The sequence below is a fragment of the Lethenteron reissneri genome, chromosome 44, assembly GCF_015708825.2.
Source record: "Lethenteron reissneri isolate LAM-NWPU_2019-01 chromosome 44, ASM1570882v1, whole genome shotgun sequence".
NCBI lineage: Eukaryota > Metazoa > Chordata > Hyperoartia > Petromyzontiformes > Petromyzontidae > Lethenteron > Lethenteron reissneri.
The window spans coordinates 13,463,500-13,489,343 of record NC_083822.1 but is presented as its reverse complement, the minus strand read 5'-3'; the positions used below and the strand labels follow the sequence as shown (position 1 = coordinate 13,489,343).

The 25,844-nt window shown below is 50.9% G+C and overlaps 1 protein-coding gene across 1 annotated transcript in view; it reads right to left on the bottom strand.

The window, feature by feature from the left end:
* PEMT (phosphatidylethanolamine N-methyltransferase) overlaps positions 1–23,006 on the bottom strand; it is a 33,896-nt gene extending 10,890 nt beyond the window's left edge. The window contains exons 1-4 of the mRNA XM_061569770.1: positions 22,891–23,006; positions 12,052–12,174; positions 6,835–6,953; positions 612–760 (exon numbers count right to left, since the gene is read on the bottom strand). Of these exons, the coding sequence (XP_061425754.1) occupies positions 612–760; positions 6,835–6,953; positions 12,052–12,174; positions 22,891–22,935 (436 nt within the window). The 5' untranslated portion in view covers positions 22,936–23,006. The remainder of the gene's footprint in view (positions 1–611; positions 761–6,834; positions 6,954–12,051; positions 12,175–22,890) is intronic.
* Between the last annotated feature and the right edge of the window lie 2,838 nt (positions 23,007–25,844).

Here is a 25,844-nt window from a genome sequence, read left to right as displayed (position 1 = left end):
CGGGTAACACAATAATGTCAACGCACGGGTAAGACACAACCGGCTATTCTCGTCTGCCCAGGCTGTACACAGCGCACACAGCGGGTCCTGCAGACACGGGGAAGGTCGCTTTATGCTCATCGCATTTATATTTTACGTATGATGAACTTCTTTCGCACCGTACGTAGCCAACCGTGATGATCAGAGGTGCGGTAAGCGATCGCATTAACGAGCAACAATACCGGACTGCATCTCCAAAAATTATAAACTATTTTACTTTTACCAGGTAAGGCTCACTGAGCTATGTAGCTTTTTTTCAGAAGCTACCTGGCCATCACAAATGATAGCTCAACGAAGTGGCTTATCTCGTGGAAATTTATAACGGCCAAATACTCTAAATGCACGATATTGATTCTAAAGGTGGAGGGAAAAGATGGAGGGAAAAAAAACGGAGGACCTGGAGAAAAATCCACGGGACCACAGGGAGAGAGACGCAAACTCCAAATGCACAGCAGGCGTCATCGGGGTCGGAAACGAACCCACGACCTCCTGCGTACCAGGCGAGGGAGTTAACACCTCGCCACGACGTCAAGCGGTCCGCAAGCCGGGGCAGGGACCGCACGGGGGCTCACCCAGAAACGTCCCCGTGATGCCCAGGGCCCAGAAGCTGGCGAGGACCAGCAGGGAGCCGAGCGAGACGAGCGCCAGCCCCGCCGCGTACACCGGCGCTCCCCTGTCCAGCAGCGGCACCCTCGGCTGGCTCCGGATCGCTTCCGAAAACCTGCCACACCGAGTCGCACACAAAGACAAAGATCCCCCCCTACACGTGTAGCCTTAACAGACTGTTGGGGCAAGTGCCGTTAGCGAGCAGCAGCGCCTATGAAGGCCGGCACCGTGGCACACGAGGGAATGGGTGGCCAGTACCACGCCCGGGCGACCGCCCCAGTGGCGATGTTTACACACCGCACCGAGTACCGGTACTCATTTGAAGCTGAATCGACCTGGCCGTGAGCGGGAATCGAACTTGGGTCGCCGTAGCGCAAGAGTGGTAACCGCTGCACTACCGTTGACACACACGCAGTCATATATGCACACACAAAGATACACACACTGTGCCACGTCTACTCCCAATTCCAAGTCACCAACCGCTGACAAATTGAACTGATTGAGGCTGTGACGTAGCGACGTTGAACACTCAGCAAGAGCAACGGCTTGGACTGCAAGACAGCACAGGGATGAGACCTCTGAACCTCTACACATGAGTGAGTTAATGAGTTAGTGAGTTAGGTGTTTGATGAGCCACCTGGCCAGGAATGGCAAAAACTTATCCCACTTGTCACCCACAAGTGGTGATCCCGAGACGGGTAAACGCTTTCACCCTTTTTCGTTGTTTTTTTTACCCCTAAATTCCTCCGATCCAATTTTGAAACAAAAAATATCTTCACCTCGAAGACGTGGCAGGGAAAGTGGCCCCAGGTTGGCTGCACAATGGGCAGCGTGGCTGTCAGCGCACTTATTGTGAATGGCCTGCGAGGGACCGCCTGAGCTCCCAGTGCGGCGGTGTGGCAAGTGCGTGTGCAGCACACGTTGTTTACTGCAGGAAATTGGTTCAAGAAAATCCATTGAACTCAAATGAGTGTAAGAACTCGGCATTGGCTTTGAAGTCACAGTAATACACACACACACAAAGACAATGACAAAGACCCCCCGCATAGCCTTTGACAGGCTGTTGGAGCAAGTACTGTCACCAAGCACCTATGAAGGCCTGCACGGCACACGAGGAGGTGGGTGGCCAGCACCACGCCCGGCCGCCTTTGCCTCCCGAGTTGGCGATGTTTACACACCGCACCAGCTGCTCATCTGAGTCGACCTAGGGGAGGCCCAGAACCGGTTCAGACAATCGTCACTGGTGGTGTTGGCCGGAGCAGGAATAGAACTTGAATCGCCGACTTTGTCGCGCTAACCGCTGCACTACCGCTCCCCACAGTGACGACACAAACACACAAATGATCACACACACAAGCCGGCGACTTGCTAAGCAGCAGTTTAACAAAGAAAGCCGTTGCTAGGATATAACCTTGCCAATGTGTTCCTTCGTGTTTTCTAATTGAGTTCAGTGGGTTCATATTTCTTGAAGGGATGGAAGCGTGTCAACCACCATCCTATCGAGATCATGTTTCCGAATGGTTTGGAAAGCTTTATTAAAATCTCTCGCTAGTCCTCTGAAAAGCTCAAGGTTTGTGGGAAAACGCTCAAAGCGCCGCAAGTAAACCGCGCAAGCTGTAAACACGCCATTCACACCGCATCGGTAAAGAGAGCCCAGTGGAAGTTTAGTCCAGCTCGGTACAGCACGTCGCTCTTGCTGTTGTGTGTTCAACTTCTGCCCCCTGCACCTCCCATTGGCACGGTTGGCCACGTGCGGTGCCGAAAGAAGTTCAACGGCTGCCGAAGGAAGGCGTTGTGTGCTCGCGCTCATTACATCCAAAGTGCTTGCTACAAGTAAACCACAACACCTTGCTGCCGATCTCAAGGAGCGTAAACCACCGTCACACAAACTCCGCTCGTCCTCGCAGCGGCTTTTGGCTAGCCGTCGAACGAAGACGGTCGCTGCATCGCGCGCTTTCAGACGCGCTTCTGCGGCCGTCTGGAATTTTCTTCCTTCTTATAGTAGGAAGCCACCTGGAGCTATGCACTTTTAAATCTACGTTGAAAATTTCTTTAGGACTGCTTTTTGTTTTTAGTGCTGTTGTACTCCCAACACCTCCGATTAGCACGGTTGGCTACGTACGGTGCCAACGAAGATCAACATACACACAAAAAGACAATGACAAAGATCCCCCGTATAGCCTTTAACAGACTGTTGGGGCAAGTGCTGTTAGCGAGCACCTATGAAGGCCAGAACGGCACACGAGGGGGTGGGTGGCCAGCACCACGGCCGGCCGCCTTTGTCTCCCCAGTGGCGATGTTTACTACACACCGCATCAGGTACTCATTTAAGGCCGAGTCGACCTAGGGGAGGCCCAGGACCGGTTCAGATAATCGTAACCGGTATTGGCAGTGAGCAGGAATCGAACTCGGGTCGTCGGGTTCGTGGCGCGGCGCGCTAACCGCTACACCACCGCTCCCCACTGTACAACGTATCCGCTGCAGTCAGTTTTGTTGCTCCAAAAGAAAAGTTACATTCGTCTCCGAAAGGCACTCAAGGTGATCGATACTGCCCAAGGCTTTCTATCGCGAGCGGCCTTGATCACCGTGTCCAGGCGGCGGGGCCCGCGGAGGGAGGGCCCAGTTCTCTCCTCGTGCCCCAGTCTCGCTTCAGGGCCGTCCAGCCACAGTCCACGGCCGCAGGCTCCCAGCTCCGCCAGACCTTGAGCAGAATGGCCGATTGGCCTTGGCGGCTTCCCTTTGATGGAAATTGGGCGAACTGCGCTAAAGGGTACCCGCCGAGTGTGTGTCTATCCTGCGGCTATGTGCCAGACTCGTCGGTCTTGTCCATGAAATCAAAAATTTAAGAAGGAAAAAAAAAACTGTTTCTCTCCTTTTTATGCACTACTTATTTTTCTCCTCGCTGTTCGTGGCGCCCGGTGGCACTTTATTTTGCGTGCGGTTGCAATTTAATCTGCTGCTGAGGTCGCGAGGGAGTCTTTCTGCTCATCCCTGTTGTTCCGTGCCCCACGGTAGCGTCCCGTTCTGCTGTAATGTGCACTGATATTGGCACGTAACATAAAGATTGAGTGATCATTGGTAAGCGAAGCCACATCCCTAACGAGGGCCACCTGCGCCCCGGTCTCTCGAGAGGATGAAAACTTCACAGCAGGGGGCACTCTCCAACTTCTGCAGAGTTGGAGAGTTGCCGCCCCCACCCCCCTCCGTTCGGATGAAAGACCTCCGACACCGGCACGGTAACAAACCGTGTGAATGACAACGCACACGAGTTTGGCAGACGGAGCGCGGAATACTTTGATGCGCTCCACCGCCGTCCACGCGTCGCAGTGTCTGCGGCACCGGTGACGCAGTGTCCACGGCTGGCGAGCTCGCCTGTTCCTTCACCTCGAGCGGTCCAGACCGGTGTAAGTCCACGCCGCACGTCTGTTTGTTGCGGTGCTTTGTCCCACGCGCCAATGCGAGACGATTGTTTGAGCGGGAGAGAACTGGAAATGACTGCCGCACGTCAAGATGACTTTCGAAAACATTGGGGCCAGGGTGGACATTTGAGGACGCTGACACCGAGGGCAAGTGAGGTGCCGGGTGACTTCACAAAAACAAAAACAAAGGTCCCTCGTGTAGCTTTAACAGACTGTTGGGGCAAGTGCTGTTAGCGAGCAGCACTTGTGAAAGCCGGCACGTGGCACACGGGAGGGGCTGGTGGCCAGCACCACGCCCGGCAACGCGCCAGATAGGCCCTGGGACAAGGATCCTCCACAGCACACCCCGCCGCCTTTGTCTCCCCCATTTGCAATGTTTACACACCGCACCGGGTACTCATTTGAGGCTGAGTCGACCTAGGGGAGACCCAGGAAAGGTTCAGACAACCATCACCGGTGGCGGCCGTGAGCGGAAATCGAACTCGGGCTCGCCGGGTTTGTAGCGCAACGTAGCGCTAACCGCTCCCCTCGTATCAAAACATCCGCATGGCAGGAGTGCGGTGCGGCGTGTGGGTACGGGGAATCCGGCAGAGTCGGCACGCGACGTCCCTCTGTGTGCGAGCCACCGTGCTGCTGCCCTGGCTCAGCTGCTCACAGAGAGAGGGACGGAGGGAGGGAGAGCGCAGAACGACGGCGCTGGCTGCGCTTCGTGTGTCGCCCGTCACCGGGAGCACCACACGCGGTGGAATTGACGCGAAAAACAAACGCAGGGGGTGGCGATGCAGTGGTATCGCTCGTGCCTCACAGCAAGAGGTCCCTGGGTTCGATTCCTGACTCGGATGCCTGTCTGTGTGGCGTTTGTATGTTCTGCTTCCCCTTTAAAATAAACTATTCTATTTACCAGATTCAGAGGCGACCTGGCTATCACAATATCTCAACGAAGTGGCTTATCATGTGGAAATTTATAGCAGCCAAATAATTTAAAACGCACCGTTGATTCTAAATGTGGAGGGGAAAAAACGGACAGCCAGGAGAAAAATCTACGCGACCACAAGGGGAGAACACTCAAACTCCAAATATACAGGCGTCGTCAAGGTCGGGGATTTTAACATCCTGCCTTGTTGCCACTATCGCTACCGTAATCGTCTCACCGCGGTGGCGAGATGTTAACTACCTCGCCTGGTATACAGGTCGCGGGCTTGATCCCGACCCTGATACCTGTATATTTGGAATTCAAGTGCAGTAGCAGTCAAAGGTCACAGGTTACACGCGAGTCAAAATCAATTCCCTCGGTCGTCCATCTATTTTGGTCAGAGTGACATTACCCCAGTGAATGCCGTGACAGAGCGACATGCAAATGAGCGTGCAGATAAGGTCAAGAGGTCCGCCGAGTATATGTTTGTCCTTGTGCCCAGGTCTTGAAAAATAAACTTTGGTCTCAAAGGTCCCTCACACAGCTAGAAACCATTTAAGACTTTCGTACGAGACCAACTCGCACCGTTCCCACGCTCCGCGCACCTCGCCGAGATTTGTGGAACGCACGGCGACGGTTAGAAAGGTAGTCGTCACGTCGGCGGTGACGTCCCAGAAGCCACCACGCTACCAGCGCTTCTGAATGTTGCGATGATGATGAGACATCGGCAACCAATTTAAAATTCATGATCATTCAGCTCGTCTACCCATGGCAGGACAGCCTCACCGAGTCTCAAGACCTGTTTTCAGGAAGGTCCTGCCAAGTTTTAGCAGTAGCAGGCGATGTTGCTGCTACTGCTGCTGCGCGTGATCCCAACTGAGTAAATTTGCAGGTAACTTTTCAGCATTCAGATGTTTGGCCGATACCGGTTACATTGTTTCTTTTTTCGGGCTATGGAAGGAAACCGGACAATCTGGACAAAACCCATGCAGAAGAGAGGAAGAGAGAGAGAGCGGTGGCTAGGAGATGTTCACTACCCCGCCTGGTGTGGAGGAGTTCGTGGGTTCCATCCCAACCCTCACGCCCTCTGCAGTTTTTCCCTCCACATTTGGAATCAACGTCACGCGTTTTAGAGTATTTGTCTGCTATGAATTTCCACGTGATAAGCAACTTCGTTGAGCTGTCATTTGTGAGCAGGTCGCTTCTGAAAAAGAGCTACATAGCTCAGTGGGCCTTAGCCGGTAAAATAATAAAAAAATAGTTTAATAAGTTTGTACAAACTCCACACAGACAAGCGCCCGAGTTGGGCAGCGGGTATTGAGCCCAGAATCTTCTTGCGGTGGTGCACGACCATTACCACTGGGTCACCATCCGAACCTTCTTTAGAACTCCTTTACGTGTTTAGTTTGTTGTCCTTCACCCACACCTCCGATCAGCATGGTTGGCTACGTATGATCCCGACCGTCACGCCTGCTGCTTTATACTATGAGTTTGCATGTCTCTCTCCCCGTGGTCGTGTAGATTTTTCTGCGGGTCCTCCAGTTTTTATCTCCACATTTAAAATCAACATCGGAGTATTTTACCGCTATACATTTCCACGCGATAAGCCACTTTGTTTGGCCATCATTTGTGACATCCAGGTCGCTTCTGAAAAAGAGCTACGTAGCTCAGTGGGCCTTACCTGGTAAAATAAAAATGTAAACGACTTGTTTACATTGAATCCAAGTGTATTACATAGGTTTCTCTACCTGGTGACGGAGTGGCAAAGACCGCAGTGGCATTTGTAAATGTGTAATGATTTGCGTGGAGTGGTCGAGCGGCGAGTTTGTGTAGCGAGGTGCGGCGAGGCGGCGGCACCGGTAGTCTCTGTAGAAGCCCAGCAGCAGGATGGCGACGGCGAGCACGTGGCAGGCGCCGTGCGCGGAGCCGCCGCACGCCCGCGTCAGGAATCGCGTGCGGTGCTCGCGGCGCGCCACCTGGCAGTCACACACGCACACACACGCACACACGCAGTCCCGTACGCACGCACACACACACACACGCACACACACACACACGCACACACACGCAGTCACACACGCACACACACGCAGTCACACACACACGCAGTCACATACACACGCACACACACAGTCACACACGCACACACACGCACGCCCCGCCGCACGCGTTAACAGGCACGGTCCGCTCTGCCTATAACGCCGCGTGTTGTTTTCACAACGCGAATTGGATACGACACAATGAATGTATTGGGGAACATATTTTTTCATCATAACGTGGATGCGAAATGGATATACAACGCGATCAAGCGAACAGGACACGGTCGCGCGAGTAGGATGAAGCGGACGTACGGCTGCCTCGGCATCGCACGAGGCAGCGGGAGGCAGCGGGATGCTTCGAGACGCTACCCACGCGCCCCGGTCTTTGTTCGGCCTGCGCACGCATCTCAGGTGTGCCGGACAACAGCGTTCCTGCTGCTGTAGTCATGATGATGAGGATGTTTCAACTTGTGACGCGCTGTCGCCATCGAGCGGTGTATGTTCCCTTTCGCAGAGACAGAGAGATAGAAAGACAGAGACAGGGAGAGACAGAGAGAGAGAGAGAGAAAGACACGGAGAGACAGAGAGAGAGACACAGAGAGACAGAGACAGGGAGACAGGGAGAAACAGGGAGACAGGGAGAGACAGGGAGAGAGACAGAGAACCACTTGGAAGGCAAAGAAGGAACCGCCAAAGAGCAGAAGGTCAGCCACGCAATGAGCCGGTGCCGATAATTGGCCCATCGAAAACGGTCTTGTGACAAGCACCCTTATAGAGATGACACCTCCTTGAGAAATCTTGTACCACGTGTGTCACTTAGCAACAGATATGTTAAGTCACTAACATTCTGCTGCGTCAATGTCGTTTGAATGAAAACCTCTCGGCCTTGGTGCAGACCACCAACTCCAAAGACCCGCGATGTGTGTGGCCATGTTGGCACTTTGTATCACGCAATGCAGTTCTTTCGAGCTGGTGGTCTGTATAAGGATGAAAGCCGTGCACGGCAGTGTGCGTGTTGTTGTTGTTTTAGGCAGCGGTGGCGCAGCAATTAGCGCTACGCTGCGCTATGAATCCGGCGACCCGAGTTAAATTCCCGCTCAGGGCGACCAACACCGATGACGATTATCTGAACCGGTGCTGGGCCTCCCCCGAGGTCGACTCAAATTAGTACCGGACGCAGTATTTAAAGATCGCCACTGGGGAAACAAAGGCGGCCGGGCGTGGTGCTGGCCACCCAACCCCTCGTGTGCCGTGCCAGCCTTCACAGGTGCTGCTCGCTGCTAGCGGCACTTGCCCCAACAGCCTGTTAAGGCTGCACGGGAGATCTTCGTCTTCGTGCTGTTAGATCTCTCTCCTGCCTGCACTCGTGGTTCCGTTGCCATGGATGCTCCTCGTCGTTCACACAACGAGAACGACCGCGGGCGCTCGTCCGAGTCACTCTGGCGCACGTTCGTCTGCGTCTCGTTCTGAACGGACACCGGCGTCGTTGTTGTTACCGTACCAGGCGAGCGCCAAAATAGACACTCGGGAAAACCACTTCCCGCTCGCGTCACCGCGGCCACGACGTAGCGAGCGACCCTTGGCACGCCGTGCCGTCTCGCGCCACCCAGACACGCCCCGGGGCACGAGCACCCTTCTTACGCTCGCCCGCGCTGCCCCGACGTCACATGCACATATATGTTTTAACGACGGCAAAAGGAAGATTGCACGCAGCCCGAGACGACTGAAGCTGATTTCGGAGGCGGAATAAGGAATGAGATGGCCGCATCGATGCGAGGCCTTTGAAGACGCTGCAGCGGCCGTCCGCGCTCAGGGCAGGAAATGCGATTTGTACGACACGCTGATACGGGGCTCAACCTTTTGGACCCTTGAGGTTATTCATTCTGGACGGTGATTATTTGCATTCCGCCTTTTTTTTTACGGATTGAGATGACAGCCATTTGAATTCGCAATTAGAACTTATTTGATGTTAAGAGTACATCGTGATAACTCTCTCTTGGGCAAAATGACGCTCTACGGGGCCTTGAAGCCCATTACACAGTGAACATTTTGACAGCGTACACAAGACGCATCGGTTGGCCGTTGGAATGAAACTATTGACGCCGATGCGATCCCGGGTCGCACCGCGGCACAACGCGTCAGCAGCCCCCGACAACACGGCGGAGAGCGACGCGCGGCACGCTGTTGCGCACGCGGCACGCTGGCGCACGCCGCACGCTGGCGCACAACAGCCGAGTCCGTGGCGGCAGCGCGCCGACCGCTGCGTCGCCGCTCCCCCCGCACGCGAGACGCCGCCTCGGGGTTCAGAGGTTACGACTGGACAGGAGCAGCAGCTGGCAGGGAAAGGAGAATGGCGGAGACGTTCGCGCACAGCGGCGGGAAGTTACCGGCTGACAACAACAACAATAAAGGCAACGACAACAACAACAAAGGCAACGACAACAACAACAACAAAGGCAACGACAGCAGTGACAGCGACGTTTGCGCATTCAGCTGCAGGCGACTGCGGCCACGGAGCGAGGGAAGCGATCTCGCTCCTGCTTTGCATGCCGCAAAACGATAAACGCAAGGAGCCCTTGCGAGGGCTGCGATGAGTTCCGGCTGAGGTGTCAAGGTGCAGCGTGGTGCTGTAATATGGAAATTTGTGCATTTTTTCTATGCGGACGATTACCTGGTGTGAACCGATTGTGGCGTCCGGGGCTCGTATACTTTATTAGAGCGCTTGTAAGCAAAGTGTGCACCTTGAACATTGGCCTACGGAGGACTTTGGTAAGAATGTTGTTTACAGATAATCGCTAACTTCGCACGTTACGTTTGTATGAGTGTATGTATGTTAAACTTCTTTTGCACCGTACGTAGCCAACCGTGCTCTTCGAAGGTGCGGGGTAAAGACAACAAACTAAACACAAAAACAGCTCTAAAGAAAAAAGTTTTCAATGTAGATGATGATTGAAAAGTGCCCAGCTCCAGTGGCTTCCTAATATCGGAAGAGCGTCCCAGGCGGCCGCAGAAGCGCATCTGAAAGCGTGCGGTGCAGTCACCGTCTTAACATAGAGCAGGGCCTGTGGTAACCGCGCGTTATTGAAGCCGCACATTACTGCCGGTTACATTTCATTTCAATGGGAAATGTCCACGGGCAGAGACACGACACGGAGTTACAGCCGCCGGCAAGCTCAAAGCTTCACAATCAATCGGTGTGGTGCCTCGGTAGCTTTCGGATGTTATAACAACACGCTTTTACGTCTATATGGTGAATATTCAGCAGAATCTGCCAGTGTTTATGAGCCAGCTTATGCCAGTCAAAGCAGATGAACATTATGCAGTTCAGATATAATCATCATAATCATCATCGTGACCTTCATAACCAAGAACACATCGTCCTAGGTCTCCTATTTTTAGTTGATCATCAAACAATTCACACCACCGCTACCACCGCCACCACCGCCACCATCATCATAATTATTGTCGTAATGTGGCAACAACAACAAAATAGCTACATCATCTTGACGACGATATTAATTTCGTTAAATGTCATAAAATACGTAAATGGACAAACAATAATATTTTACGTTACAACACGGTTACAATGCAGGCATGTTACAAACGTGTGCTAGAAATAAAAGCATTGGCCGAGACGTCGTCTGTCGTGCATCGTCTCTCTGTCTCTGAAGGCCACGGCGTTAGTGACGAATGTGCCAAGTGGTTGAGAGGGGAGTGAGGGATGCCGGGACGTGTCTCATCTCACTGCTGCTGCGGGCACCCCAGTGAGGTTAGCGCTGCGCCACGAACCCAGCGACCAGAGTTCAATTTCAAAAACACCGGCCACAATTATCTGAACTGGTCCTGGGCATCCCCTAGGTTGACTCATCCTCAAATGAGTACCTTGTGCGGTGTGTAAACGTTCACACACGGGACACAAAGGCGGCCGGGCACGTTGCTGGCCACCCACCCCCTGGTGCGCAGTGGCGGCCTTCGTAGGTGCTGCTACTCGCTAACAGCACTCACCCCGACAGCCTGTCGAGGCTGTAGGGTGGGGACATCTTTGTCTTTGTGGGCACCTCGAGATGTCAGGCCTGGTTCCAGAGCCCGTCCGGTTGCCACGGGGCGACAGAGTCCCACCAAAGAGCTCGTGAGCAGTTCTTGCGGAAGCCTTTCAGCAAACTTACAGCATGGGGACCGCCAAACACCGGGCGGCTCTTAGCACATGGGTGGTCCGGACATGCCCTATAAAACTAAAAACTATTTATACTTTGACCAGGTAAGGACCACTGAGCTATGTAGCTATTTTTTAAAATCATTTGGCTATCACAAACGATAGCTCAACGAAGTGGCTTATCATCACGTGGACATTTATAGCAGCCAAATACTCTAAACGCGTGGTGATGTCGATTCTAAATGTGGAGGGAAAAGCTGGAGGACCTGGAGAAAAATCCACGCGACCACGGGGAGAGAGACTCGCAAACTCCAAACATACAGGCGTCAGGGTTGGGATGGGACCCACGACCTCCTGTATACCGGGCGAGGGAGTTAACATCTCACCACCCAGGGGCCGTACGTGGGGGCCTCCCCACCCCCCAATGTTCTGGGCCCTGCACCACCAGAAATAGTTGTAACTTTCCGATCCCGTGCCCCTACTGGACATCCGGGAAAAAAGAGCTTCATAGCTCATCGTATTTCTCCAGGATAAATATTCTGATTCTGTCCCATTGGGCCCCCCCACCCAGATCCACGCTCCTCCTCATTGGTGAATCACGGCAGCTCTGCTGGGACCCCCCCCCCCCCCTCCGAGAAGAACCGCAGCCAGACCTGGTCACACCCATGCTTTTAGGATGCATCGATAGGTAGTAAATTCCTTCTCTGGGGGACACGGGGAAATGGTCACAGTTCTGGCAAACTTTGCAGTGGCCATTGAAATTGGGAAATAACAATAACATACCGCCGACCTCTCCAGTATTGAAACAGGCTCCAATGATGACAATGATCACAGACAAGGAGAGTCAACAACAACAAACCCCACGACACCAAATGTGCTCACGGCGTTCCAGAAGGTTGGGTTGAAGACGATGCAGGCGAGCGCGGTGTAGAGGTTGGCGTCTGTCCAGTTCACGCTCTCAGTCAGCCACTGGGACAGCTGCACGACGGGCAACGGAAACTCGACCTGCGAAACGAAGCACAAAGCAGCCACGTGAACGGGCGGGCGGGCGAGCCAGATGCAGCCCCACCACACAGGTGACACGTGCCCCGTTCACGTGTAGGTGGAAAGGCAGTTTCTGTCAATGCTGGGCAAAAAAAACGCAGTCAAAATCCTCAATGTGCGTTTCTTAGTCTGCATTCTGACTTCCAAGTGGGTGTTTACGTGGGAATGGAGGTCTGGGGGGGGCGGGAATCGAACCCGGCCACCCGAGTTCGATTCCCGCTCACGGCCAACACCGATGACGAAAATCTGAACCGGTCCTGGGCCTCCGCTTGGTCTGCTGAGCCTCAAATGAGTACCCGGTGCGGTGTGTAAACATCAACAGACAAAGGCGGCCGGGCGTGAGGCTGGCGTGTGCCGTGGCACCTACCCCCACGTGTGCTGTGGCGGCCTTCGTAGGTGTCGCCAACAGCACTTGCCCCAACAGTCTGTTAAGGCTACACGGGGGACCTTTGTCTCTGTAGGAGGTAAGAATTGTTGTTTCCGCGCCCACCATTGCTCAGACTGGGCGGTACAGGTTTGGTGGAGTTTCCAGAAGAGTGTTGTGACTTTGTTATCATTGCACTTGAACCCCTGCAGATGCAACATAAGCAACGCACAGGCCACCGCTCTATCCTCCGGCCGAAAGGGCAACACACAATCACATCAATTCATCAAGTTACTGGAATGCATGAAACTGCTTAGAAGCATTCCTCATTCTTAATCCTGGTATGAAGGAGGTCCCAGGTTCAATCCTGACACTGGCGCCTGCTGTATATTTGGAGTTTGCATGTTCTCACCGTTGTCGTGTGGATTTTTATCCGGGTCCTCTGGTTTTTCCCTCCATATTTAGAGTCAACGTGCGCTCAGAGTATTAGGCTGCTCTAAATGTCCACGTGATAAGCCACTTCGTTCAGTTATTATTTGTGATAGCCAGATCGCTTCTGAAATAGAGCTATTTAGCTCAGTGGACCTTACCTGGTAATTTTTTTTATTAAAATAGTTAAGATCATTCTAGATTTGAAGTTTTCGTGACTGCAAGGATTCATACTCTTTGGTTTTTTCGGTAAAGTCACGTAAGTAAAAAAAAATAAAAAAAATTCGGTAAAGTCACGTAGGTAAAAGATTAAACATTTATTTGATTTTTTTACCTACGCGACTTTACCGAAAAAACAAAGAGTAGTAGTTAAGATCATAGTTCACAGGTCTTAGCACGTAATTAATTAGCAAAGAAATTCCCCTCCATCCATATCTGTCCCTCCGGTTAAAAGTTAATAAAACAAAAGTACTTTTCACACGTCCATCCGCCCCACAGCCTTCTGGGAGTGCACAATCTCAGCAGCATTGTTCCAACGCAAGCCACTCTCTGGGCCGATGTCAACATTCAGCGTCTGACCACGGCAGGCGATTCACGGACTTGACGGGGAGCGACAGGTCTGGAAAGGCGGCGTTCATTGCCAGCAGATTTTAATTTGTCGCCCCGTAGTCTTCACAACCACGCAAAGCATTACTTGGTTTGGTTTTAATCCTGAGGATATTCTCAGAACCCAAAGTATTTTTCGCAAGTGCGTTCAGAAAAAAACCACGGAGACTTTACATTCCGACGAGGCTTACAACAATAATGGGTGGTATGTTGTGCAAGTAGATTTTCTGGAGAAAGAGCGCATAGGATTTAAAAGCACTTCTTGGCATAAACCTCGTGCCTGGACCGCGTCGTCACCCCTCAGTCTCGCATTGCCCACGAGGCATCTCGCTGCTGCATGCTAACCGCACAAGCTGTGAACACGGCATTCACACCGCATTGGTAGAGAGAGGCCAGTGGAAGTTCAGTCCAGGTCGGTACGGCACGTTGTTGTTGTTGTGTCGAACTTCTTTCGCACTGCGCGTAGCCAACCGTGCTAATCGGACGTGCGGCGTAAGGACGAGGAAACAGAATCACAATCGTTATTTTTTCATGGAAAAAATAACGATTGTGAACTATGTTCTTTTTCATAGATGTCAAGTAGGGGTGGGCCACAAACACTAAAAGCAGATCGAAAGAAATGAGTCTTCAATTTAAATGTAAAAGTGCATAGCGCCAGTGGCTTCCAAATATCAGAAGAGCGTTCCAGACGGCCGCAGGAGGGCATCTGAAAGTGCGCGATGTGGTGACCGTCTTTGTTCGATGGTCAGCCAAAAGCCGCTACGAGGATGACCAAAGTTCACGTAATGATGGTTGATGCTCCTTGACAAGTTCAGGAATCTACTGTGGTTAATGTTTGGCAAGCACTTTGTGTGTAATGAGCACAACCTCATAACGCTGTATTCGTTCAGCAACCAGAAGCCAATGCAAGACGGACATGGTCGGTTCTTGCGGTACCTGGCATTAAATTGATCTCATCGCTCCATCTCTACGGTGGTCGTCCCGTTAACTCCTGTGGCTGATAATCCCATTGGCAGTCCCATCCATCTGCAATCATTCCTTCTCATCATCTGTCACACCCAAGCCACTTTTACTCGCAGTCAATACGATGCAGAGGCCTTCATCAACTAATGGTCTGACAAAGTTCGGGATGTGATGATTTATTATTGTTAAAACGTGGGATGGTTTTCATGACAGTCTAAACACCACGCATTTAACGGGTCATTCAAAATAAACATCTCCATAGACGCGACCTTCAAGCAATATTGAAGGAGCTACAGTGATGTGTTATTGTCCACAACGGAGCACAATGAAAGGAACAATACGATATTAATGAACAATAATATAGTTGTTTTTGGTTTAGATCGCGTCAATATAAATGTGTCGTTAAACGCGCCACCACCCGACACAGCCGATGAGTAAAGGTTTGTCACGTGAACAGAACGTGCCAGTTCGTGACTAGTTCAGCACACCGGCTGTGTGTTGGAGAGTAAACCCACGACATTTACAGTTCGGTACCGTGACGTCTCGCCGGCAATTACAATCAGCCTCATCAGGCGACAGCCAGAGTGGTCACATTTCTAATTACACGATCTAATCCAAAACACATCTATTCAAGATAATGGCCGCGAAAGGCTACGTGTTAAATGAATGAACAATTGAATTGTGGAAATTCATGTGACAATCAAGCACGTTCATAGGAAACAAACTACACAGGTCGCTATGTCCCGCCGAGCGTTGGAACAGGGTGCCTCTGTGCAGTTATTAGCCAACAAACACCACAACACGTCACGAGGACCAAAGCATTCCATAGTAATCTTAAGCTCAGGGGACACGCGAATCAACATGACGGGATGAAGGACAGATTACTGACTTCATGTGTCTGTGACATTTTCGCCGTCGGGTTCGGGTGACACGACGATGAGCTCATTCGGCGGGGCAGGGGGGGGGGCACGGTGGGAACATTTGTGCCTCAAAGCGAGAATCCCGGTGGCGTCCTTGCTGCGTGGAGTCTGTGTTCTCTCGCTCTGCCCCTTGCTCTATGCGCCTTTCCTCCGGGTTCTCCGGTTTCCTCCAATGGCACCCCCCCCCCCCCCATACATTATAACTGGCATTGGCCAAACATCCCAATTACTGAAAAGAGACCAGCAAATTGCTCAACTCGGGATCACACAGCAGCAGCAGCAGCACTGCCCGTATGGTCCGCGGGCCAAGAGCGGACGTTCTGCCTTGTCGGTGTCACCGGAGGCGACGTGACTTTAGCGGGTTCCAATTTCCTTACACGGCCATGAAGAGCGAATAGCACGGTAACCATTTGAGGCGAGCGGGTTATCGTGTAATTGGTCTTAAGATGTACAAATACATCGGTGCTGCCAAAGTTTTGCCGCCTTCGCTGATGTTTTGTACAGATTCTGCGGTGGGCCACGGGGCTGACACTGTCCAAACTGGGCAGGACCCTCCTGCAAACGATGCTTAGGATTCAAACCGCCCGTCCCTACGTAAACAAGCGTAGTACATGTCATCCCTCGATTTACGGATGTTCAATTCCACGAAATTTCGCGTGAACCAAATTAACAAATTGCGGACACTTTTCGATTAACAAAATCGAATTTCCACGTTAATGAAATTTCACTGCGGCCGCGCGCCGTGAGATCATCAAACGAGTAGCGACGCGGGAGGCTGCGTCACCATGCGTCCACTACAGCGTCACGGTGTCTCTGCGGTGCAGCAGCAGCACCTCCACAGCACCTCGCCAGTCACTCCAACGTGCAGCAGATCTTTCGGCGAGTTCCCTGAAAAGGTTAATTATTTTTGTTTTCAAATTAACTATTCAATAGTTGTAATATTTATGTTCGTTATTATTATTATTGTGAAAAGTGATAGAGGTGGTGTATATTTTTAGGTTAGGAATAGAGTTGGAATGTCCAAAACACATTTCCAATGTTTCGTCTTAAATTTATGGGAAAAGTCATTCCGATTTACGACATTACGAGGGATTAAACTAAACTAAAACATTTATTTTATTTTACCAGGTAAGGCCCACTAAACTATATAGCTCTTTTTCAGAAGCAACCTGGCCAAAACCGATAGCTCAACAAAGTGGCTTATGATGTGGTAATGTATAGCAGCCAAATAGTCTTAATGCACGTTGATTCTAAATGTGTAGGGAAAAAACGGAGGAACCGGAGAAAAATCCACGCGACAACGGGGAGAGAGAACATGCAAACTCCAAATATACAGCAGGTGTCGTCAGGGTCGGCATCGCATCCACGACCTCCTGTATACCAAGCGAGGTAATCAACATCTCACCACTGTGGAATGCCTGTAATGGGAATGTAACAACTGTACTGCCGGGATCGGCCCTCAAACACAAACGCGGGTTGATCGTAACCAATTAAGAAACGAAAAATAACTCACAAATCTGATTTAACTTACGTTAGTTATTAATCCATCAGCCCCATCTGCATCCGGGATTTCTTTCATCCAGCAGCATTTGTTTTAGCAAGCAACAGACAAAATCTGCGCCTGGGTTTGACGAACTGGGTCTCATCGGCAGAGCTGGGTTCTCGTCAAACAAACGCTGCCATGCTGCCACTCGTTGCCGCCAAGAGCACTTCTCACCTTTCACGGCGGGTTCCCCGTTGGGCACAAAAAATTATTGTCAATTTTATTTACTTATCAAATGTGATATACAGAGAAGGAAATAGCGTTGAAAAAAATGATCACGTCGCGTTACTATAGCAAATAGAGGAAAACATAAATCAAAGCACAAAGGGCGAATGTAACGCATTGTTCCAACCTGCCAGTGATTGCCTGTGCCATCGCACGTAAACGTTTGTTCCACGCTCAAGCAGAGCGGCACATCCACCAAACGCCCGTGCCGTTGGGAACATTCAGAGTTATATTTGTCTGTGTGCATTGCCTCTCGCGTGAAAGCACCCAGAGGTGTTCTTCAGAGCTCTGCAAGTTCGTGCGTTTTTAATAAACCATGGCCCAGAGAACAGCACGTGAGTAGTTTTTTTAATGAATTTTTTTTTTTCCCGCGTGACACTTTAATCACACGTGTTGCACAATTCATCTGCACACCACGCAGGAACGCAGCCTCATCTGGTGACTAGTCGCCAAGGTGGTTCCTCGGTTGCGTTCCTTCCGGACCGGTCTCCCAGCGTGACGCGGGGAGGGATATAACTCTGCTTACTGCAGCGTGCTCCCTAAAGGGAATTTTGTTTTCCTCCGATTAATCACGGTTGGCTACGTACGGTGCGCAAGAAGTTCAACATGCACACATCAACGTACGACGAACATAAGACGTCAAATAGAAGCCGTCAAATACCCATATATGCCAAACGCTAAGGCTGCCCTTGGACACGGTTCCTATGACCGTGGCACGTGCTTGGTTGGGCCCAAGTAACTCGCGTGTGCCACATCTGCACATTGGAAGACAGCCAGAGGGTAATTGGCCTATTCTTCCATGCTGGCCAGGAATTTTGGAAGAGGTGGGAATATCCACGCTGCACCCCTGACACACGCGAGATCTGCCCATCGACCAACTGGTTGCACCCGTTGACAATGCTGGGAGATGGAGTGAAACCGCTACCTCTGGATCACAAGTCCAGTGCGTCAATGACACCGCAGCAGCGGCCCAGTTTGCCGAGGCGACCGGTAACTCTTAACCGGTACTCCTTAACCACGGGTGAAACGTGAAAGCTCAAATCTTGAACGATAAAGCAAGAGTCGCTGCTGGCCGCGAATTCACGATAAAAACAAGACGGCCGTGAAGAAGGGAAGAGGAGACTTGCCGACGATCCAGATCGCACGAATCCTGCAATGGACTAACAGTTTTAGTGAACACAAATTACCAGGTCCATAATAAAGGTTGTTTTTTTAGGGATAGATCTCGCAAATACAAATGTGTCGTTAAAGCCGCCACCACCCCGCACAGCCAGTTAGTAAGGTTTGTCACAAACAAAACGTGCCAATTAGTTACAGTAACTTCTCCAACACACCGGTGTGTTGGAGTAGTTACAGTAACTTCTCCAACACACCGCTGTGTTGGAGTGTAAACCCACAACATTTACAATTCGAGTACTGTGACGTTTCGCTGGCGATTAACGACCAGCCTCATCAGGCGATGAGCCATAACTGCATCTATATTTACGCGATCTAATCCAAAAAAACTTTATTATGGATATTGGTTGCAAAAGCCTCCTAAGCGCTAAACCAGATTTACCAGAGTTCACAGCCTGCTAAAAACTGACTGGTAGAAACTCAGCGAACTGACAAATGTCCGAATACGTAACCAAGATTTAACTTTTACACTTAAACAACAGAACAGCCGTCCCTGGGCAGCTTTGTCTGGAGGGGTAACAAATCCGACTTTGCGTTCACTTCAGGCGACGTGGGAATAAGACGGCTTGGAAACGCTGCTGCTGCTAAGGCGGCTCACGCAGAAGTCAAGTTGCCGCCAATTGAACTGCATAGACTTTGCTGCAATGGGCATTTGATGGACTGGCTGGGCTCGGCAATCAACCCCTGACACGTACAGAGAGAGGCTCTCCGCGTGAAGCTGCGTGGCACACGGACGGGGGACGGGGGGGTCTCCGTTTGACCCACAGCGTTACGAGTACGAGGAAGCGCACGCTGCTACCACCTCTAACTGCGTTAGCTGGGTTAGGCTGACATGCCACGGGAAGCAGACTGCGATGAACGTGCTCCTTTATTTTTACAATGAAGCATGTCTCAAAACAGTATTAATTTGTTAATTCACGATTAATATTTAGTTTTTACTCCACAATGCTGGCTCCAACCATTGTTTGCGACTCTTCAATTCTTTAGAATTTATAATAAATTAATCCAGTTTTTTTTATTCAATCTGGGCAAAACTCTACTGGGATATTCAAGTCAAACCTGGATGCACTCTTATAGAGGGTCAGCTCTAACGATATATATGTTCAGCAAACTACTCACGGTTAAATTGTACAAATTAGTCGTCCAAATTTTCCAATCAAACTCTTTAAATGACAGCACAGATTGTTTAAACATGCACACCGTGGCAGATGTAGAATCTAACAACAAACTCCACACAACCCTGCCAACCAACTCCCTTCGTGTCACCCATCTCCTGATCTCTGTGTATCTTCTTCCATATCGTATCTCCTTGCATCTCCCTTCTTGTATCTCTGCATCTCATTGTCTCGCTTTACATCATTGTTTATCTGTATCTCCTTGTGTGTCTATCTCTACCTTGGAGACACAAACCTCGTCAATCTAGGTCGACGTTTGAACCGGCACGGGAGGTTCTGGTTTGTGGCCAGAGCAAGTCAGCAGGCAGATGCAGCGACCATCATGGTCCCGGTACCCGCGGGTGCCACGAGCCGGCTCGGGCCTCACCTCGCCTCGAGTGACACTCGGAGGGGACCCAGGGTGCCACTGCCCTGTTGTGGGCACACAGACAAAGATTCACTCCCCCGTGTGTAGCCTCTCACAGACTGCTGGGGCAAGTGCTGTGAGTAATGAGTAGCAGCAGCTCCGAAGGCCGGCACTGTGGCACACACGAGGGAGTGGGTGGGTGGCCAGCACCATGCCGGGCCGCCATTGTCTCTGTTTTGTGGGTACCAGACACGCTAACAAACACGTGAACAGGCAACATGCCAGCAATACACAACTCCGTTAACAAACACCACATGAACACACGGATACACAACACACACCCACCCATTACCAGCTCATCGGCAACCCCGAGCACACGAACAAGGCAATTCTCTACCAGCACAGCAACACGTTCCGTGTTAACAAAACGCACCTCAAACAATGTTACCGGTCAACTGCCAAACGCTATGGGCAAAGAAGCTCCTTGTCTCTGTCTTAGATATGGGTCCTAATTGGACGGTTGGCTGTGTACGGTGCGAAATAAGTTCAACATACATAACTATAGACACACACTAGATTTACTACCCGGCTTCGCCCGAGACTTGGATTCTTGTCTTGGATTAACACACGGCCTACGTGGAGGGTGGGGGGGGATGCGTGACGTCAGCAGGCACACTGTGACGTCAGCAGGCACACTGCGTGACGCTGCCGCATGCGGGTGACATGACAGATGTGACGTCACCGCTCACTTGCCGTGCAAAATATATCCATTATTGCGTCCCCCCCCAAAATACAAAAGTCTATTTTTATACTTTTTGCATTGTGTACAGTCTGAAAGCTACCCACATGCCAAATTTCAAGTTTGTTGCACACGTTCACAAATTTCCCTTCTATATATGTACTAAGATTATACAACGCACGACGCAACATAACCATGAATCAGGTCACAATGTCCAGGCTTAGGTCAAGCATTCGGTTCCTTTTTGCTAAGACGTCGCCACAGTGCGACCGCCGTTGTCCTGAGGCCAGCACGACTGTGCGAGGGAACTTTGTCGTCTTGAGGCCTCCAGGTCACGCACGAGGTCACGAGGTCACGCACGAGGTCACGAGGTCACGCACGAGGTCACGCACGAGGTCACGCACGAGGCCTCGAGGTCACGCACGAGGTCACGCACGAGTTCACGCACGAGGCCACGCACGAGGCCTCGAGGTCAGGCACTGGGCCTCCAGGTCACGCACGAGGTCACGCACGAGGTCACGAGGTCACACACGAGGCCACGCACGAGGCCTCCAGGTCACGCACGAGGTCACGCACGAGGTCACGAGGTCACGCACGAGGCCACGCACGAGGCCTCCAGGTCACGCACGAGGTCACGCACGAGGCCACGCACGAGGCCACGCACGAGGCCTCCAGGTCACGCACGAGGCCTCCAGGTCACGCACGAGGTCACGAGGTCACGCACGAGGCCACGCACGAGGCCTCGAGGTCAGGCACGAGGCCTCCAGGTCACGCACGAGGTCACGAGGTCACGCACGAGGTCACGCACGAGACCTCGAGGTCACGCACAAGGCCCCGGGGGTCATCAGTCGGCTCTCTCGATGTCGTGAACGACTTCACGCGTCAGCCGCACCGGTCCACGATGCACAACAAACCTGTCAGCCCCTTACCAGTGCCCTCTACCCTATTACAGACCAATTCAGATCGTATTGGTCACCCCGTTTCCCTTATTAATCTCAACGTTCATCCTACAAAGTCCCATCACGAGGGAGAAACACAAACAAATAGACAAAATGTTACTAAAATTATGATTTTCTTGGCCGTATTGAAACGGCTGCACGCCGTATGGACCTGAAAACTCAGTTTCCCTGTAAATTAATACGGGGTTAAACTGTCTGGGTTGCCAGGTATGTGTGCATGTACTCTAGCGTGTATATACTGTGTAAATACTGTGTGTATATACTCTGTGTAACACATTCCTACGGAGGGAGCTGGTAGGAACGTTGGGTTGCTCGGTCAATGGCCAGGGTCAACGGCGGCGTGGTGTATTCCGCAAATGTGGCCGACTGTGAGGGCGGGCACAAGCCGGCGTGAGTAGGTTAAACGTTGAGTTTTATAAGGGCACCACGGGGTGACCAGCCCCTCCCCACCCAGACCCTCCCCACCCAGCCCCTCCCTGCACGACGGACGGACACAATAATCCCTTGTGGGCTGGTGTAACCAGGAGGTTCCTACCAGTATATATAGTATATATAATGTGCATATACTCTGTGTATATATACTTTGTGTGTATACTGTGTATATACTGCGTATATAATCTCTGTGTATATATACTTTGTGTATATACTTTGTGTATATACTGTGTGTATACTCTCTGTGTGTATATACTCTCTGTGTGTATATACTGCGTATATAATCTCTGTGTATATATACTTTGTGTATATACTTTGTGTATATACTGTGTATATACTCTCTGTGTGTATATTCTCTGTGTGTGTATACTCTGTGTGTATACTATGTGTGTATACTCTGTGTGTATACTATGTGTGTATACTCTGTGTGTATACTCTCTGTGTGTATACTCTCTGTGTGTATACTCTCTGTGTATAAACACGCTGGGGGACACGCCGTGTTGTGGTACGGGGTGGGCGGGAAGTCCATGCACCCCGCTGGTTGAGGGGTATAGCGACTTCCCGCCCACCCTGCAAAGCGTGCAGGAGATTGCCTCCCAACCGGATCGCGTCCCGCCATAGGAATGTGGAATTTAAACGACTGGCGCGGATCACGTGACAGTTCAGGCTCTGCACCACCGCGCACTGTACGCACCCGTACAGTGCGCTGTACAGTGCTGCTGTACAGTACAACCTTGGCGAACGCAAACGCCGTGAACTTGGCTCCCGTGTGGCTCCATGTGGCTCCATGTGGCTCTCACCTTGCTCATGTCCATGTCGCCGAAGCCTCCGCAGCACTCGCACATGGGGGGGGACGCCGCGGCCCGGGGCTGCTGCCCGGGTCTCGGTCACGTGACGGGCCGACACGTGGAGCCGCCACGTGGAGCGCGGAAACCCAAGAAACGGGAGGCGCGCGTCCGCTCCGCTCGTCCCCACGTTCCTTGCCTGCTTCTTTCATTCATTGCCTGCCTCATTCATTCATTGCCTGCTTCTTTCATTCATTGCCTGCCTCATTCATTCATTGCCTGCCTCATTCATTCATTCATTGCCTGTCTCATTCATTCATTGCCTGTCTCTTTCATTCATTGACTGTCTCTTTCATTCATTGCCTGCCTCATTCATTCATTGCCTGTCTCTTTCATTCCTTGCCTGCCTCTTTCATTCATTGCCTGCCTCTTTCATTCATTGCCTGTCTCTTTCATTCCTTGCCTGCCTCATTCATTCATTGCCTGTCTCTTTCATTCATTGCCTGCCTCATTCATTCCTTGCCTGTCTCTTTCATTCCTTGCCTGTCTCTTCCATTCATTGCCTGCCTCATTCATTCATTGCCTGTCTCTTTCATTCCTTGCCTGCCTCTTTCATTCATTGCCTGCCTCATTCATTCATTGCCTGTCTCTTTCATTCATTCATTGCCTGTCTCTTTCATTCCTTGCCTGCCTCTTTCATTCATTGCCTGCCTCATTCATTCATTGCCTGCTTCTTTCATTCATTGCCTGACTCATTCATTCATTGCCTGTCTCTTTCATTCCTTGCCTGCCTCTTTCATTCATTGCCTGTCTCTTTCATTCATTGCCTGCCTCTTTTATTCATTGCCTGCCTCATTCATTCATTGCCCGTCTCTTTCATTCCTTGCCTGCCTCTTTCATTCATTGCCTGTCTCTTTCATTCATTGACTTCTCTTTCATTCCTTGCCTGCCTCATTCATTCATTGCCTGTCTCTTTCATTCATTGCCTGCCTTTTTATTCATTGCCTGCCTCATTCATTCATTGCCTGCCTCATTCATTCATTGCCTGCCTCTTTCATTCATTGCCTGTCTCTTTCATTCCTTGCCTGCATCATTCATTCCTTGCCTGCATCTTTCATTCATTGCCTGTCTCTTTCATTCTGTCTCATTCACTCGCGCAACTATTCACGCCCGTGTCGTGTTCATTCACCCATTGATTCAGTGCATGTGGCTCACTCGTTCTCTCCAATTATAATTCATTGCCAACGTCATTCGCTGATCCATTAATATCTCATCATTCACTCTTCACCGATTTCATTCACTCATCGCCTGTCTTATTCGCTTCTCATTCAATAATTCATTCTTTGCCTCTCATGCACTCATTCATCGCCATGTCTCATTCTCCCATCCGTCTGTCTCAATCATTCGCTCACGAATGCATTCCGTGCACACCTCGAATGAATGAATAAATGCATTCATTCCGTGCCTGTTCTCATTGACTAATGTGTGCATCATTCATTCGTTCAAATCCTGCCTATTTCATTCACTTGTTCATTGCGTGTCGGTGTCTCATTCACTGCTCATGCCCGCATCCTGTCTGTGTCTGTGCGACCTGTAGCCACTCATTCTTGATTTGAAGCTTGAAGCTGCCGCCACTCATTCGCGTCGTCCTGAGCACCGCTGCTCATTATCTTTCCGCAGGGGCGGTGCGTCATTCATTCTTTAAGGTCGCGCGTTCATTCAGAGTCTTTCCCATTCATAGTTTTAAATGGAACAATAAACTCTCTACTACTTCTTCATCAGCACCAACCCTGCCGATGTTACGACACTGCCGCTCCACCCACACCACCCATCCCGTTCCAAACACGCGTCCTGCCAAAATATTCAATTCCCTTCAGAGGTCAATGCAATGCCTCTGCAAATGCGCGTCTGTGTGTTCTCTTGTTCTCTTGATCCGCGTGTCTCTCTGTTCTGGGTAACGCAAATCGCGCTCAGTGCTTTCATCCTCGCTTCCTGCCCGTTTCAATGCTTCCGATCCATTTCATGGCAGCTAATATGTCACGCAGTGTCAATGTTTTTAGCCTCACAAGGGACATTGCCTTTCATTACAACATTCATCTTTCGTCACGTTGGTGATGCCAGTCCGCCTTCGATAATTGCTTTAAACATAAAGTTGCGTCCGTCTAACAGCTATTGTCTCTGTTATAATTAGCAAACGTGGAGATTACGTCTCTTCCTGTCATGCGTCTTCATCCAGACCCACCCAGCCTCCTTCAAGTTGTAGAAATAATTCAACGTCGTTCATTTCCCCTGCCATCACCACGACTGCCCTCAGCAAATCTGAGTTGGATAATTATTTATTCATTTGTGTCCGTGACCTCATTTCTCACGTCTTTAAGTCGTCTCTGTGAGCAAGTGCGCTGCGATCACTCGGCACTACTCGGTCCGAGTTATGGAGCAGCACGCGCTTACCCGCAGTGGTTTATTATTCACACATTTCTCGGGTCGCTCATCAACAAACCCGGCAGCCTCCACACGTCAGAGCTTCATTCAAGCAAATAATAAAATAATAAAAATAACCCAATAAAATAATTCTCAAGACGTTTCGGCCACAACGCAAGCAGCCGTTCTCAGGTCTGTCGAGAAGACAGAGTCATTCAGACTCTGTCTTCTCGACAGACCTGTTCTTCACCTGAGGACGACTGCTTGCCGAAACGTCGTGAGAATTATTTTATTATGTTTTATTTTTATTATTTTATTATTTCCATTCTACGTGACTTTACCGAAAGAACCAAGGAAAATGAATCCCTGCAGTCACGAAAGCTTTAAATAGAAATTCAAGCAACTCTGCGAAAAGCGCGCGTCCGAGTTGTAGCGGGCAGTGAAGGGCAGCAGCTCCCCTGCACTGCCCTGCACTGCCGTGCACTCGAGGCCAACCCAACATCATCGTTCACTGCGCAAACATTCAGCCAAACGCTGAGACGGCAGAT